Source organism: Haliotis rufescens, unplaced genomic scaffold, assembly GCF_023055435.1.
Source record: "Haliotis rufescens isolate VD_foot unplaced genomic scaffold, xgHalRufe1.0.p SCAF_14, whole genome shotgun sequence".
Taxonomy (NCBI): Eukaryota; Metazoa; Mollusca; class Gastropoda; order Lepetellida; family Haliotidae; genus Haliotis; species Haliotis rufescens.
This window is the reverse complement of record NW_025963824.1, coordinates 19,242,668-19,257,502: the sequence shown is the minus strand read 5'-3', so window position 1 is coordinate 19,257,502 and position 14,835 is coordinate 19,242,668. Positions and strand designations below refer to the sequence as shown.

At 40.2% G+C, this 14,835-nt stretch overlaps 1 protein-coding gene across 1 annotated transcript in view; it reads right to left on the bottom strand.

Annotated features, from left to right (window-relative positions):
* The window catches only part of LOC124123079 (testis-expressed protein 9-like), an 88,767-nt gene that overhangs the window by 14,446 nt on the left and 59,486 nt on the right, over positions 1 to 14,835 (bottom strand). Inside the window, exons 9-10 of the mRNA XM_046486341.1 lie at positions 14,030 to 14,203; positions 8,397 to 8,531 (exon numbers count right to left, since the gene is read on the bottom strand). Coding sequence (XP_046342297.1) covers positions 8,397 to 8,531; positions 14,030 to 14,203 — 309 coding nt within the window. The remainder of the gene's footprint in view (positions 1 to 8,396; positions 8,532 to 14,029; positions 14,204 to 14,835) is intronic.

Genomic DNA, 14,835 nt, shown 5'->3' with positions numbered 1-14,835 from the left:
AATGATTCTTTACAGTAACTCATTTGTTGGTATAATTCTGTGAGTAATACTGTATTGGTACCATTTTTGTTTCAAGGACACATTATATCTGTGGGGGATATGATTAATCATTTGCCAATCTTTTTCGGTCATGTTAAGGCCAAGATCTAGTTCCAATCTTTGAATGTATTTTTTGGATATCATGTTGTTGGAACCCTTATTTAATATATAGTAAAATTTTCTACATCTCCCCCTCTCCACTAAGTTTTCAAGGTAATATGGTATTAAGGGCAGATGTGAGTGAGTTCGTGAATATGGTTTTACGCTGCTTTTAGCAATATTCCAGCAATATCACGGGGGACACCAGAAATGGGCTTCACACATTGAACCCATGTCGGGAATCGAGCCCGGATCTTCGGCGTGACGAGTGAACGCTTTAACCACTAGGCTACCCGACCGCCCTAAGGGCAGATGTAACTTAGATGTTAGGGATATATTCTTACGCTTGAGATATTGTTTTATTGCTTGGATAAGACTAGAATATTCCAGAAAATGTGTTTTACAGTCGTATATATGTTTTAGGTCTAAAAGATCTAGAAAATTTCCACTCTCATCTATCAAATCATTTATAAGATTAATACCTTTTCCTGCGTAATGTTTATAATATACTGGAGTGTTGCCGATTCTTATATTCGTATTTTGCCATAAAGGTTGTGATAAGATATCTTTTTCCTTTTTTTTCTCATAAGCTTCCCAATGCACACAGAACATCTTTCCAGAATGCATTGGTCCTATCATTAATAACCTTTTCCCAAATATAGAATTGTCATTTGTGCCTACATGTGACCGACTTGGTACAAGGAAACCCTTTGAGGAAATTGAACATGGACGTTTGTGCAGTGTAACTTGGAGCCCGCCATTGCTGCTTGGCAGCTATATTTCCTACTGTTTTTATGTTATTTATTTCTTCCAGTTCAGTATTTGCCTCTTAAAGTTTCTTTAGTCTTTCATTTTTATGTTCTATATCAGTGGAGGTATCTAAATTGATTTGCAATTCTTCTATGTTTTTGTAAGTCGTTTTCTTTCTATTCTCGCTTTCGTTTCCTTTTAGAGGAGTATTTTAAAGTTTGACCTCTTATCATCAACATTAGAGTTTTGAAAAAAAGTTAGGAATCTATATTAAATCTGTCATTTCCTTATTCATCAACACCTGTTTTATATTGTTTTATTGTATTTTTAATTACTTCTTTAGTTTTTCAACAAAAGTTTTGTCATTTCATAGGGAATGATTAAACTTCTAATAGCCTCTTCCTCTCTCGATACTACTTAGTTTTAACAAAATCCAATGTAAAGAGTGATCTGATCTGCAAGCAGGGTCTATACCAACTTTACCTACAGATTTTTCAAGGTCTCTTGACAACAAGAAGTAATCTAATCTAGCTTGTTTTATGGTTTTGGTTTATCTGTTTGTTGTTGTTGATATAAGTGTTTGCGAGGTCGCCTTCTGCCTCAGCAATTTCGGGTGACCTGTTCCTGGGGCCAATGTATTTTTTCACATATTTCAGTACTGGTAAGATTTCTGTTTTTGTATTGATAAGATTTCATTTTTTATCTTTGGCTGCTCTGTTTATGTACATTCAAGTTGCTGTCCATCTCTCAGAAATAGAGTTAGTTTGGCCTTCACTATTGCATCTCTTGGCTTTAGGAGATCTACGACAGATAGCAGATCTAACTGCAATTCTTGTTTTTAACTGAGCCAGGGCTGGGGTATGGTCTTGACATTCCAGTAACATGTGAGCAATGGATTCAGGCTGATTGCAAGATGGGCATGCCTTGTCATTGTGCTTCTTGTGACCAAGTCTAAGGCATGAGATGGCGACTTCAACTTTCCTTTTATTTGAGTATAAGCATGGCTTTGGTGGATCTGGGGTTGAATTTTGTACAGCCATCTGCCGATCTTACTTGCGCCCCTTTGGGCTATGAAGCTTTTGATTTTTCTTTTTATCTCTAGTTTACTGAAGGGAGTATGCTCTATCTCCACTTTGTCTAGAGCTAGCTTCGCCAGTGTGTCTGCTTTTCCCTTTCCATGAACATCTATGTGTGACAGGATCCAACACATCTACACTTGTTGCCCTTGGTCCGATAGTTTTGTATATTTGTATAAAATTGTATTGACTGAGTTTGGTCTCGAGTTTGAGTTTCTGCCACTGATAGCTTGTGGTGCACTTAATGAGTCTGATAGGATGACTGCCTTTTTTCCTGGTAGTTCGGTATGACTGACTGACTGATCGTAAGGCAGGTGGACCGTGTGTGCTTGGGGCTTGGAGCTGTAGATATGGATCCTGTAGCAGCAGGATTCTTGGATCCATTAGTGTATATATATATGGGCCCAGCTGTCCCAGGTAGTTTGAATTATAGCTACAGTTTGTAGTAGGGTCGGGTTTTCTTTTTCAGTGACTTTTGATGTTAAAGCAGTGTAAACTTTGGGAGTTCTTAAAGTCCAGGGAGGGTATAATAACCCTTTGTAGTGACTTTCTGGTGGCTGAATGTCATCACAATTGTGACATCGAATGAGGTCAAGTACTAATATCCCAGATGGCTTTAGTGAGTGATTTTGTCTGAGCTAGGGCTTCTTTCTGTCTTGCCATATCTTTTTCACCAAAAAGGTTTGATGTTCGTCCCCACAACGATATTACCTGCTCCCTTCTTAGTTTAAATGGGTGTTCCCCTGTTTCTACTGGTGCGTCTAGTGTCGTACCTGTTGCTGCACCTGTGGCTAGCATTACGGCTTTGTATTATATTTTGTTGAGGTGGCTCAAGATACTGTTTGATGCTGAGTAAAAAGCCTCACAACCAGAGTGTAGTTTGTATCTGATTAGTGATTTGTAGGGGGGCAGCTGAGTGTCCTCAGAGGTACGCCCAAGATGTGCCTGAATTGCCCACAATACATTCAGGTCATTATGACATCTTTTTTCACATATTCTATATGTTTGTTCCAAGAAAGGAGTTGATCTAGGATCACCTCTAAAAGTTTTGCGGATTTTTCAAATTTGATTGGTTTGCCTTTCATGGAGAGACAGGGTATCATAGCATCTTTCCCCCTGCATTTTGGATCGAACTCCCACAGTTTTTTCACTTGAAAGGGTGATCCCCATTTATTGCACACTCGTCTACTCCATCCTGGAGTTGTTGTTTTTTTTACAGATATTTGTGAAATAACGAAAAATAGTTATCATTGTTAATAATTCTAAAAATACTACTTCTATTACATCTCTGCCATAAATTCTGTATTTTGGCAATGTTCACACTAACTAACATTTTCAGATTTTCAACAGATGTCCTCTTCACTGTCATTTACACACACAACTAGTTGTTGCCAAGTAGCATTGTAACTACCCAAGCTATGACGTAAGGTGCATCTAATCCAGCATACACCTAATAGACAGAATAATCAAGGGTGTACTCATTCTCTGAGGCTGCTTGTGTCGGTAAAGTTCCATTAAAAGTGCCAATAGTACAACAGATAAATTTCACTTGGGGAAGATACGAGGTGTATAAACATCTTCTAGTAGAAAGGATCTCATTAGTCTGTTTAGAATGGGACGGTTTCCGATTGAGAGTCTGTCATGTTGTAGTACAGAGTGAAGAGCTGATCAATAACCTTCTATCGTCCCATGTCGGAACTTTTTTTCCTGACGTAGATGTAGTTGAAAAAAATGGCTATTAGGGATGGATATTGTATCAGTTACAATGCCTTGTCATCTTCTCCACTGGATGAACTTATCCCATCAGTTGTGATATATATGGGAGGATGAAGGTCTCCATGAACTTGCCACAGTTTCCAAAGCAAGATCAGAGTACCCTGATATCTGCATTTTGCGTGATAACTTCCAGGCGACGGAGAGGTAACTGGCGAGGTTCTTCCATCAGTAGACTTAATAATCTGGGGAACCCCGTTCTGCTGGTCTATTCGTCTCCTCCACCTTGTGGATGACCTTGTCTAAGAGAGACCATGGTGGGAATGTGTATGCAAATAGATCCGTCCAATCCATCAATAGCACATCGATCTGGTGAGCCATTGGACAGGAACTGGGCTGACATAAACTGGAGTTGATGTTTCTTGTAGGTGACAAAGAGATCTAGGTGCGGTGTGTCCCATAACGTGGTTATCCAAGCAAAAATCTGGGGATGTAAGAACCATTCTGTTGCCACTATTCTCCCATGGTGGGAAAGCTGTCGGCAAGGATGTTCAGTTTCCCGGGAATATGTCTGGCTTCCATCTGACAACTGATGGAGTCAGCTCGACCACTTCAGTTGATTCTCCGCTCGTGTCGGGACATGACGAAATGTGAAAACTGTGTTGTCAGCGAACCAATGCCAAATCCCTGGTAGACACCCATTCAGTATTGAGGAGCAGTTGTGGGAAGAATTCAACAATGTATTGCTTACGACTGGTTGAATATAAACAATTACTTGGTCTGAAAGATTGTACCGTACGAATTGTTTCCATCTCTTGGGTTTCTCATAAGCATTCCCACTGTTATATCGGGGGATGATGATGCGTGGTGTCTCGTTCACTGTGTGTGTAGGCATCGGATGTCTGCTGTAGTTGTGAGTCGGGGTCTGGTCGAGTGGTTCCAATGTTACGCATAAGCGATCATGCAAGTCAGTCTGTACAAATATACAGCACGGATCCCACTAAGTCAGTTGACCTGATTACGGTAAAAATGTTTACAGTCAGTCTAGACACGTGACATGTAATTCTTCCCCCTCAGTAAACTGTAATCCTGTATGTTGTGTTGAATAGTTTCAAGCTCTACACACGGCAGACCAGTGAAGTTTCCGAGTTCTGAGTAGGAACTGTGATGTTGCCGGTATAAGAGCAAGTTGATCCCCATGAAAAAAGTTACGACTGGTTCAGTGTTGTGAACTTAGACCCAGTTGAGGGTCTTTAGGTCGATTCTCATTCTCATGCCGGTTGTATTCTTCTTCGGAACTATGAATACTGGAGAATAAAACCTTGGTGTTATTGGTCTCTGCTAGTCTCCGAATGGCTTGCTTCTTTAGTAGCTTCCTGACAGCCAGATCTGCTGCCTCTAGCTTGGCTCTAACTAGATGAAATCTGCATCCAACAGCTTGAGATTTCAAGATAGGATGTTTCTTGAAATGCAGTTGATTCCTGAAAAGTTTAAACACTTGTCGTATCCCCGCCTCGGTTGGTACGATTCCTGCTCGGTTGTGGGGGGGACAAACTTCTTCTTTGGAGGCTTGTTTATATGACGAGTCCTGATCCCCAGTACGTTTTGGGGGGGGGGGGGAAGATCCGTGTGTCTTGACACCTAGACCGATGGTTGTTGCTTGGAATCATTCCTTGTATCTTGTCTCACTTTGCCTATGATATGTCCCAATTTGCCGTTGAATGTCTTGGGAGCAGAAATTGTGACATTATCAACCTCTTGTTAAGACATCCAGACTTGGGAATAATCGGGTCTGGACCAGACAATCCAGTGATTGATGTCACGAGCATCAGGCTTGGGTCGCAAGTGGCTTACTAGCTTCATAAAGTCTTCGTCCAAACTTAAAGGGAGCATCATGTATTCTATACTGAACAACAAAAGTTCCTGTGACATTGATTAAGATTTAATGCAAAGTTATGTTTTTCACCAAATCTGAAACAATTTCGGTTTGCAACGGATAAAAGACTCCTGTAAGTGTTCAAATGGTTTAACTTGCCATACTGACTTCAGAAAATGTGTAATTTCATAATAAACATGAACATGCCAAAATGTCAATTTACAAATCAATAGCGTGTGTGTCCACCTCTGGTTGCGATGCAAGCAACACATCTTTGTCTCATGGAATGGACCAGGCGTCGTACAAAGTCCTGTGGGATATCTGTCCATATCTGCTGGAGCATGTTTCGAAGTTCCTGGAGTGTCTGTGGAACCATGGTTGACGTCGAAGGCACCGATCCATCTCATCCCACATGTGCTCAACTGGTGAGAGATCAGGGGAGCGAGCCGGCCAGGGGATGACATTCACGTTGTTTTGTTGAAGAGAATCCTGAACAAGTCGAGCAATATCAGGCCGGGCGTTGTCATGTTGAAAGGTAATGCCTGGGCCATGATGACGCAAAAACGGTAGAACAACAGGGCCGATGATCTTGTTGCGGTAGTGCTGTCCATTGAGATTTCCCTCTACCACTATCAAACGGGTCCTCTGTCTTGCTGTAATCCCACCCCATACCATAACGCTGCCGCCCTTGAACCGATCTTCTTCCATGACACAATGATTGACGTAACGTTCACCTCGACTTCGGTACACTCGAATCTGTCCATCGCTGTGGCTGAGGTGAAAATGAGACTCGTCAGTGAATAGAACTTGTCTCCACTGCATGGCCGTCCAGCATAGACACTGTCTGCACCAGTGTAGACATGCTTAACGGTGGTTTCCTGTCAAAATGGGAGGTCTGGCAGGTCTTCTGGCGACAGTCCCTGCACATCTGGGGCGAGGACGTACGGTTTGTAAAGATATTCGTCGAAGGCCAGGGATGCTTCTTGCAGTCACTGTTGCTGGCTGGAATGGATTTCATAGGTGTGTGGTCGAATCCAGTTGTCTTAACGATTATTGGCTACGCGTGGCCTGCCACTCCGAGGATGGTCTCTGACTGCATTCGTCTGTTGCCAACGTTGCCATAAACACCAAATGGTCTTGCAACATCACATTGACTTGATCCTGCTTCAAGCATACCAATGGCTCGCAGACGCTCATTTTCGGACAGGCGTGGCATTTTGTAATGTTGAATAATTGCGTAATTTGGTTGTTTTTCTGAGTGGTTGTTGTCAGCACGATGCTAAACAATGTATATGGAATCCCGTTAACACACGTTTTTATACCCATCCCCCGCCGTGATATTGCTGGACTATGGCTAAAAGCGGCGTAAAATTAAACTCACTCACTCACTCTTTGACTGTTTTGGCATTGGCTAACATGAAATTTTTTTACAGGTTTATGCTTACTACCCCTGATTGCTTGTACTTGTTGACCAATAATTTTATGGATTAACATATATGTGAAAGTTATTTATAAATATTTGGAACCTTAAGATGTGTATCCTTTGACACTACCTAGGTGGCAGGTGACATCTATTGTTTTCGATGATTAAACCTATGTACTTAGGGTGCTGTCTCGACTTAGTGAATATAGAGGTACAGGTAAGTGGTTTATACAGTTGGAGTTTGGGGATTAAAGTTTGTTTACATGGATACTTACATACCATTTAGATGGCATTTAGATTAAACATTGTTAAAAATAGGATAATTATTGAGTGTTTTGGTTTGAATGACAAGCAATTTATGGCTTAATACATATCTTATTTAGAAAATTGCAGTGATATTTTGATTTAATACTTTTTGTATTATGCATAAAGTATATTTAATGAATAACTACCCTTTAGGTTAGGTCAGCTTTTCTAACAGTGATTCTAAATTTAAGTCTATAGCATCATTGCACAACTTAAGTTCACATCTAATGCCCATGATAATTGGAACCACCTTAGGCTCAGACAGCTTCTGATCAGAACGTGTTTACAAAGTGCAAACTGAATTGTTTGAAAAGTGGTCAAAGTGCAAAGGTATGTGGAAGAAACCAACTCACCATATATGTTGACAACAATGCTTAAATGATGATAAAAAATGGATTTTCCATAGTGGAAAAGCAGCAATACACACTTGTCACCACTCGCATGTTTCCGTAACCTACAACAAAGCTTGTCCCCCTCTTGAAGGCCGCCATGATCAAAACAGCACATGCCAATTAGAAGGCGTGTCAGGATATGGGTACTATGAACACGTGTGGTTGTTTACATTCAAGAAACGTCTCCTTTGACTTCGACATCCGTTCATTTGAGCCATCACCTGTCTTGGCTTTCCAAAACTACATTCAGTGTAATATCCATTTTGAAGGTACACCAAGAGATTAACAATGTATTAAAGTGATTAACTAATCACCTCTTTTTTGAATGACTTGCCAAATATCTTTTTGTACAAAAGAATATATTAGTATTTTTATCAGAGAGGTTCAATACTTTTACAACAGGAATAAGCCAGATGTCAATTTTACTAGAAAAAGGGGGTAGAATAAAAGTAATCGTTCTTGTTTGAAGTAGTTCTCGTACGCCAATATGGAAACCTTCGAGAGGGGCATGAGTCTACATTCGGCTTGTCCCGGAATGGGACAAGTTGGTTGCGAATGAAGGCCACACACTAACTTGGGCTTTGTCCAGGTAATCTCGAAATGAATAATTAACAAGGAACAAGAACAACATGAGCAGGCTGACTGTTTGGGTTGAATCATTATCTGCCCATAATGTTACAGTTCTGGACTGTTCATCTTGGAATGTGAAAATATGACATTACCTTGGAGAGAGACTTTGATTTTTGCAGTTGCTCCTTATATCTCTCCACCTCCTCCAGGGCCCTGTTGAGACGCACCTCTGTAGCACTGTGACTACTGGCTGCCTGCTTCTGACTGCGCTTCAGCTGTTCAACTTCCTGTCAAACAAAACTTCTTAACTTGATTTAAGAATTAACTTTAGCTTTGTGTGAGCTGATTGGCTAAACTGTACTTGGAGCTTGTTCGGCCATCACTCGATGAAGGTTCATACTCCAATGTTTCAATGAACAGTGAAAATCGATTCTTATAATTTTCATATCACTATTTTATACCGTTTCATCATGTAACACGGAATATAACTGTTCATCAGAAGGAGGGGTCACCCAACCAGCCTGACAGCCATACAACCACCAGCTGTATCACGGAATATAACTGTTCATCAGAAGGAGGGGTCACCCAACCAGCCTGACAGCCATACAACCACCAGCTGTATCATGGAATATAACTGTTCATCAAAAGGAGGGGTCACCCAACCAATCTGACAGCCATACAACCACCAGCTGTATCATGGAATATAACTGTTCATCAAAAGGAGGGGTCACCCAACCAGCCTGACAGCCATACAACCACCAGCTGTATCATGAAATATAACTGTTCATCAAAAGGAGGGGTCACCCAACCAATCTGACAGCCATACAACCACCAGCTGTATCATGGAATATAACTGCTCATCAAAAGGAGGGGTCACCCAACCAGCCTGACAGCCATACAACCTCCAGCTGTATCATGGAATATAACTGTTCATCAAAAGGAGGGGTCACCCAACCAGCCTGACGGCCATACAACCACCAGCTGTATCACGGAATATAACTGTTCATCAAAAGGAGAGGTCACCCAACCAGCCTGACGGCCATACAACCACCAGCTGTATCATGGAATATAACTGTTCATCAAAAGGAGGGGTCACCCAGCCAGTCTGACAGCCATACAACCACCAGCTGTATCACGGAATATAACTGTTCATCAAAAGGAGAGGTCATCCGACCAAGATTTATGTTGTTTAACAATTCCTAGGTCAGTGAAGGGAGCTCTCAGGTAGACTAGTAGCATTTTGAAAATGCACTGTACAAGCTTCGCTTTACAACTTGGTACCAGTCTTTAGATTAATTTATGGGATAGATTGAGTCACTTTGCATCGGAAATTAATGTTAAATATAAATTGCTGAAGAAAGATCAAGGTGACCTGGGTTTTTTAAGAGTGTGGAAAGAATTATTTGTTTTTATTACCCACGTGGTGAAGATACAGGTGGTAAGTTACTAAATCCATACGTCACACGTGTGTTGTACAAGGTTGACCTTATTTTTTTTCGCTTTGACTGGATAACTGTGACCTCTGTCACACCGGGGCTACTTTTTTACATTCATAAAAATTGCGAGACGTCATTCATTTTGTAACTACAAGGCAAAAACTGAAGCAATCTCATGAGAGCGAGAGATGTTTACAAACACTTTATCAAACCAAACAAGATAGTCACACACATCAAATTTGGTTGGCATTCTATATAAGTTATGCATGTAGAGCTTCTACAGACATTATATAATCACGCTATATCCATTTACAACGTACGACTACCGATCAATAGATCGAGGGTCCCCATGAGCGTGACGCACCCGGCCACTTTCAATTTGATTTAACGTAAAAGGATGAGCATGGTGGAATGAAGTTAGTTTAAACTATCTGGACAGATATCTAGACTTACTTCTATCTCAGTGGGTTTGCACTATAAATCAGCATCAGTCTTGACGCCTGCCCACATTCATGCACGCAAGGAATAATATATAATTAAAATAATAATAACAATAAGCATAGCATGCTGGTACAGCTGATTGCTATCATGGTAATAGTGGTTCAAAGTCATTAAGCCATGCATTATGCTCAGTCCCTCCACACAGCTGTGAAAAACAAAGTGTGCAATACTCAGGAAAATATGGTGGTCAAGATGTTCAATGTGTCTAAACCTGCGATTTGCAGACACTGGAACAGGCCACAGTAGTTCAAAAACACAAATCCAGGATCAATAAATCAGAAACAACACTTTAAGAAATTGAGCCCATACAGCCAATCAAATTGCTGTTTATGTAAGGAAGTGAAATAAGGTAATTTTTGTGGTCAAAGGGAAGTAACTCTTTGGGTGGGTGCGCTACCACCCAAAGGTCAACTGACCAATCAGAATTGGCTGTTTACTTTGGGCTGTATGCCGTTGGAAAATCTGTAGGTTGTATTTTCCATTTATCGAGCCAAGCAGAAACCTCGTGGTTAGCGTGAGACATTCCGTCATTGACAGATTGTGTTTCACAGGCTTTTTGACTAATAATGTTTATGGGAATAGGATTCTAATAGATTTGGTTCAGTAATAGAATAGTTGTTTTGATCTTATAACATTAAATATTCGCCAACTCTGTTTAAAATCTGGTTGTCACCTATTTTCGGAGGTCACGTGACCACATTAGCTAGATTCAGGGGAAGTAACCCTCATCTAGTTACGTTCCTGAAAGCACATGTCTTAGTCATTAAGGAACATGTTTGTTATTGTTTTAATTTTGAATTATGACCGTTCAATGTAATCGTTTCCATTGGTTTCAGTTAGTATCTACTGCTGTATTATATATGTAATAAGTTGGCATTGTTGAACTATTATTCTATTTACATGTAATAGACTTGAATGTCCAAATATGTGAATATCCAAGTATCACTGATAGGTCAAATTATGCATATTGTTGCATTAAATATACAATCCGGAACTAATTATTTCCATTATGATAATCATTTTTATTTGCTAAAACTTGTCATAGAAATATTAATATTTGTGTAATATGTATGAAGGCTGTTTATGCATGTAGTATTCTAAAATCTGTATTCCTGTTACAGGTGTGTATTATGATTATTGTTACATTGAAGTTCACAAGTTGCTTTAAGTATGTATACCCGGTAAGTCATTATGTTTCCTGGAAAAGTGTCACTAGGTAAACTATTTCTGATATGTGTTCAGATGCATTCCATTGCACATTGTGGTTGAGACTTGGGGCTGTATGCCGTTGGAAAATAAATGGGGACCTGACATCTCTCTCTGTTTTAGGGGTATATTGTTGTGTGGCTAACATTTACTTCTGACAGGCCATCAGAATTAGAAATCATCTGCAAGCAGTTGTCCTGCATATTGTCCATGCTGGTCCACATTCAAGACAAAATGCTGTGACCCACTGTGACAGTACCGTAACTGACTACCTCCCGCAACAACACATGACCAGAATGCAATGACCAGCCATGATTCCTGACCTTGTCACTTCAGCATGTCTGGGACATGACGGGAAGACATGTAGTGGACATGATAGGCCACCTGCTACATCAGCTGAATGAGGCCAGGTGCTGCAAGAGGAATGAACAAGACTCCCTCAAACTGCCATCGGGTGTTTATACAGAGTGGCATGGGCCAGATCACACAGTATATGGTCTGTTACTGTACACATACATCCCAGTAAATACTTCATTAAAATATACGGCAACAGCTGCAAAGAGAAGAGTTTTAAAACATCGTCCATCAACCATCATTTTGGCACACAATTATTTTCCATTAAACACATATCATGCAATGAAAGTTGGTTAATAATAATCACTGACCTAAATACCAGTTTTGTAACATTTCATGTCTGAATAAAAATATCTTCGTCATTGTTATCATGCTAGTTTGAAATGGACATATATCCCTTTGCTTTGTTTAAAGCTGGAAAACCTCATATCTTAAAAAAAGAACAGCCTTACTGGCAACCTCTTGGTGGCAGCCAATCAGAATTTAGTTTCAATACTTGCCTAGTTGTCTCGAGTTGGATGCTGTCAGTCACTGTCAACAATCAGTTTCACCACATTTTGTAAAGTCATCGTCATATTATGTATTAAGTAATCTTTCAACCTCATTCAACTAAGAGTGAGTGAGTGAGTGAGTTGGGTTTAATGCTGCTTTTAACAGTATTACAGTTATATCACAGCGTGTCAGCTGAATGTGGGAGGAAAGCCCCAAGTAATGCAGGTCTCAGACATTTACCACTTCGGTGAAACCCACGAGCACTTAAAAAAAGAGGGCAGAGGTACATCTGTAGATGTTTGAATTGTTCTTGTTCTGTTTTGTAGTTAAAATAACGGGCCTAGTATAGACGTCGTTGACACTTTACTGAGTCTGTGAGTTCCATAATCATGTAAACAGTTATAATATCATATCACAGTTGCCTAATCAATCTTTTATCTGCAAAAATAATAAATATTAGACATTATCGCTTAATTAGATTACCAACTGCATAGAGAGTAGATAAAAACCTAAAACATGGTTTAAACAGGATTAGAGCAGCAAGATATAGTTTCTAAATTAAAAATTAAACTTATTACAAAATCCAACATGAATTAATATTTGATTGAAATGACCCCCTACAAAAGAGCTATGACTCCCTGTATATCTAATGAGTCATAATCAACCCCGATTTCCAGATGCGAGGGCAAATCCTGCCTTGGTAGAGATATTATATCACTCTAAAATGCCATGAAGTCAACAACACCACCAACAATGAATAGCATCACCACAATGGCATACCTCCACAATACACCCAGCACAGCCCATGTGCACCCTGAATTCCACCCCTATTAATACCCTGGAAAACCATGCCCAGCAGGAACTTTTGTAAGTCTCTGTCACCTTTTCAACCCAACCCAATGTGTTTCTGTTCAGTTCCGTAACATCTTCGGCATGACAAGGTAAATTTGCACTCACTTTTACAATGTGGATGTAGCTCACTCAGTTAGCTGTTGGGCTAACAATCCAAAGGTCACAAGTTTGTGTCCAATGGATTCTCACAAAAAGTGACATATGACATACAGACAGAGATCGTCCTCATGAGACGTTGTGGTACTGTACTGATCCTGTAAAACACTCCAATGTTCACATAATTATTTTCTGTGATGATTGCCTTTTTCACAAGAGTCAACCAAACCCTATCCAACTGCAGACCTTGTCAAGGAGGCTACATAAAGAACCCTATCATAAAATAAAAAATTAAAATTGGCATTCAGTTGCAAGATTATATAATAAGTAGTGACAATGACCTTCAAAATCAAGCAATCATTTGGCAGAATGATCCACTAAACACAGACAGGGTTTATTTTAAGTATGTAATTACTTTCAAATGCAGTAAGCATGTGGTAGACAACGTTGGCCATGTAAGCTATCAAAAGCAATCCATTTCTGATAACTTTAAACTTAATTCCTATAAAAGCAAGGTCGAATAAGCATCTTCTGAATAAATGCTTAAAACCATAAATGTATGCATATTCCTGTTAGCAACACTGAAAATTGACAGTAAAAGAACAAATAACATGGATTGAAAATGGCTACAAACATGAAGTCTGTGCCATGGCTGTGACATAGTGATTTTGTGGCTATATACAAATATGTCATCTGAACCTGGACAACAATTAATCATGTCAAGGCTAAAGGCCAATGGTTTCATTTCTGTAGGTGTGATAATAAGATGAGAGAAAAGTAATTCTTATCACAATGAATCCTACTCATGATCATATTTCTTAATTGCAAGATTTATAAAATCGTTATACCTTCCTCACTGTACTCAGTTGATTCTCCGCACTGTCAGATTTTGTTCGGGCATCTTCCGCCACTTTCTTGTACTTGTCAATCTGTGTCTGTTGTGTGGCAACCGTCCTCATGTGTCGCCCACGGTCCTCCTCCACTTCCCGCACATGGCTACTCAGCTGTCTCAACTCTTCATCCTGAATCACATACACACATGGCTACTCAGCTGGCTCAACTCTTCATCCTGCATCACATACACACATGGCTACTCAGCTGTCTCAACTCTTCATCCTGAATCACACACACACATGGCTACTCAGCTGTCTCAACTCTTCATCCTGAATCACATACACACATGGCTACTCAGCTGTCTCAACTCTTCATCCTGAATCACATACACACATGGCTACTCAGCTGTCTCAACTCTTCATCCTGCATCACATACACACATGGCTACTAAGCTGTCTCAACTCTTCATCCTGAATCACATACACACATGGCTACTCAGCTGTCTCAACTCTTCATCCTGAATCACATACACACATGGCTACTCAGCTGTCTCAACTCTTCATCCTGCATCACATACACACATGGCTACTAAGCTGTCTCAACTCTTCATCCTGAATCACATACACACATGGCTACTCAGCTGTCTCAACTCTTCATCCTGAATCACATACACACATGGCTACTCAGCTGTCTCAACTCTTCATCCTGCATCACACACACACTCAGCTGTCTCAACTCTTCATCCTGAATCACACATACACATGGCTACTCAGCTGTCTCAACTCTTCATCCTGAATCACATACACACATGGCTACTCAG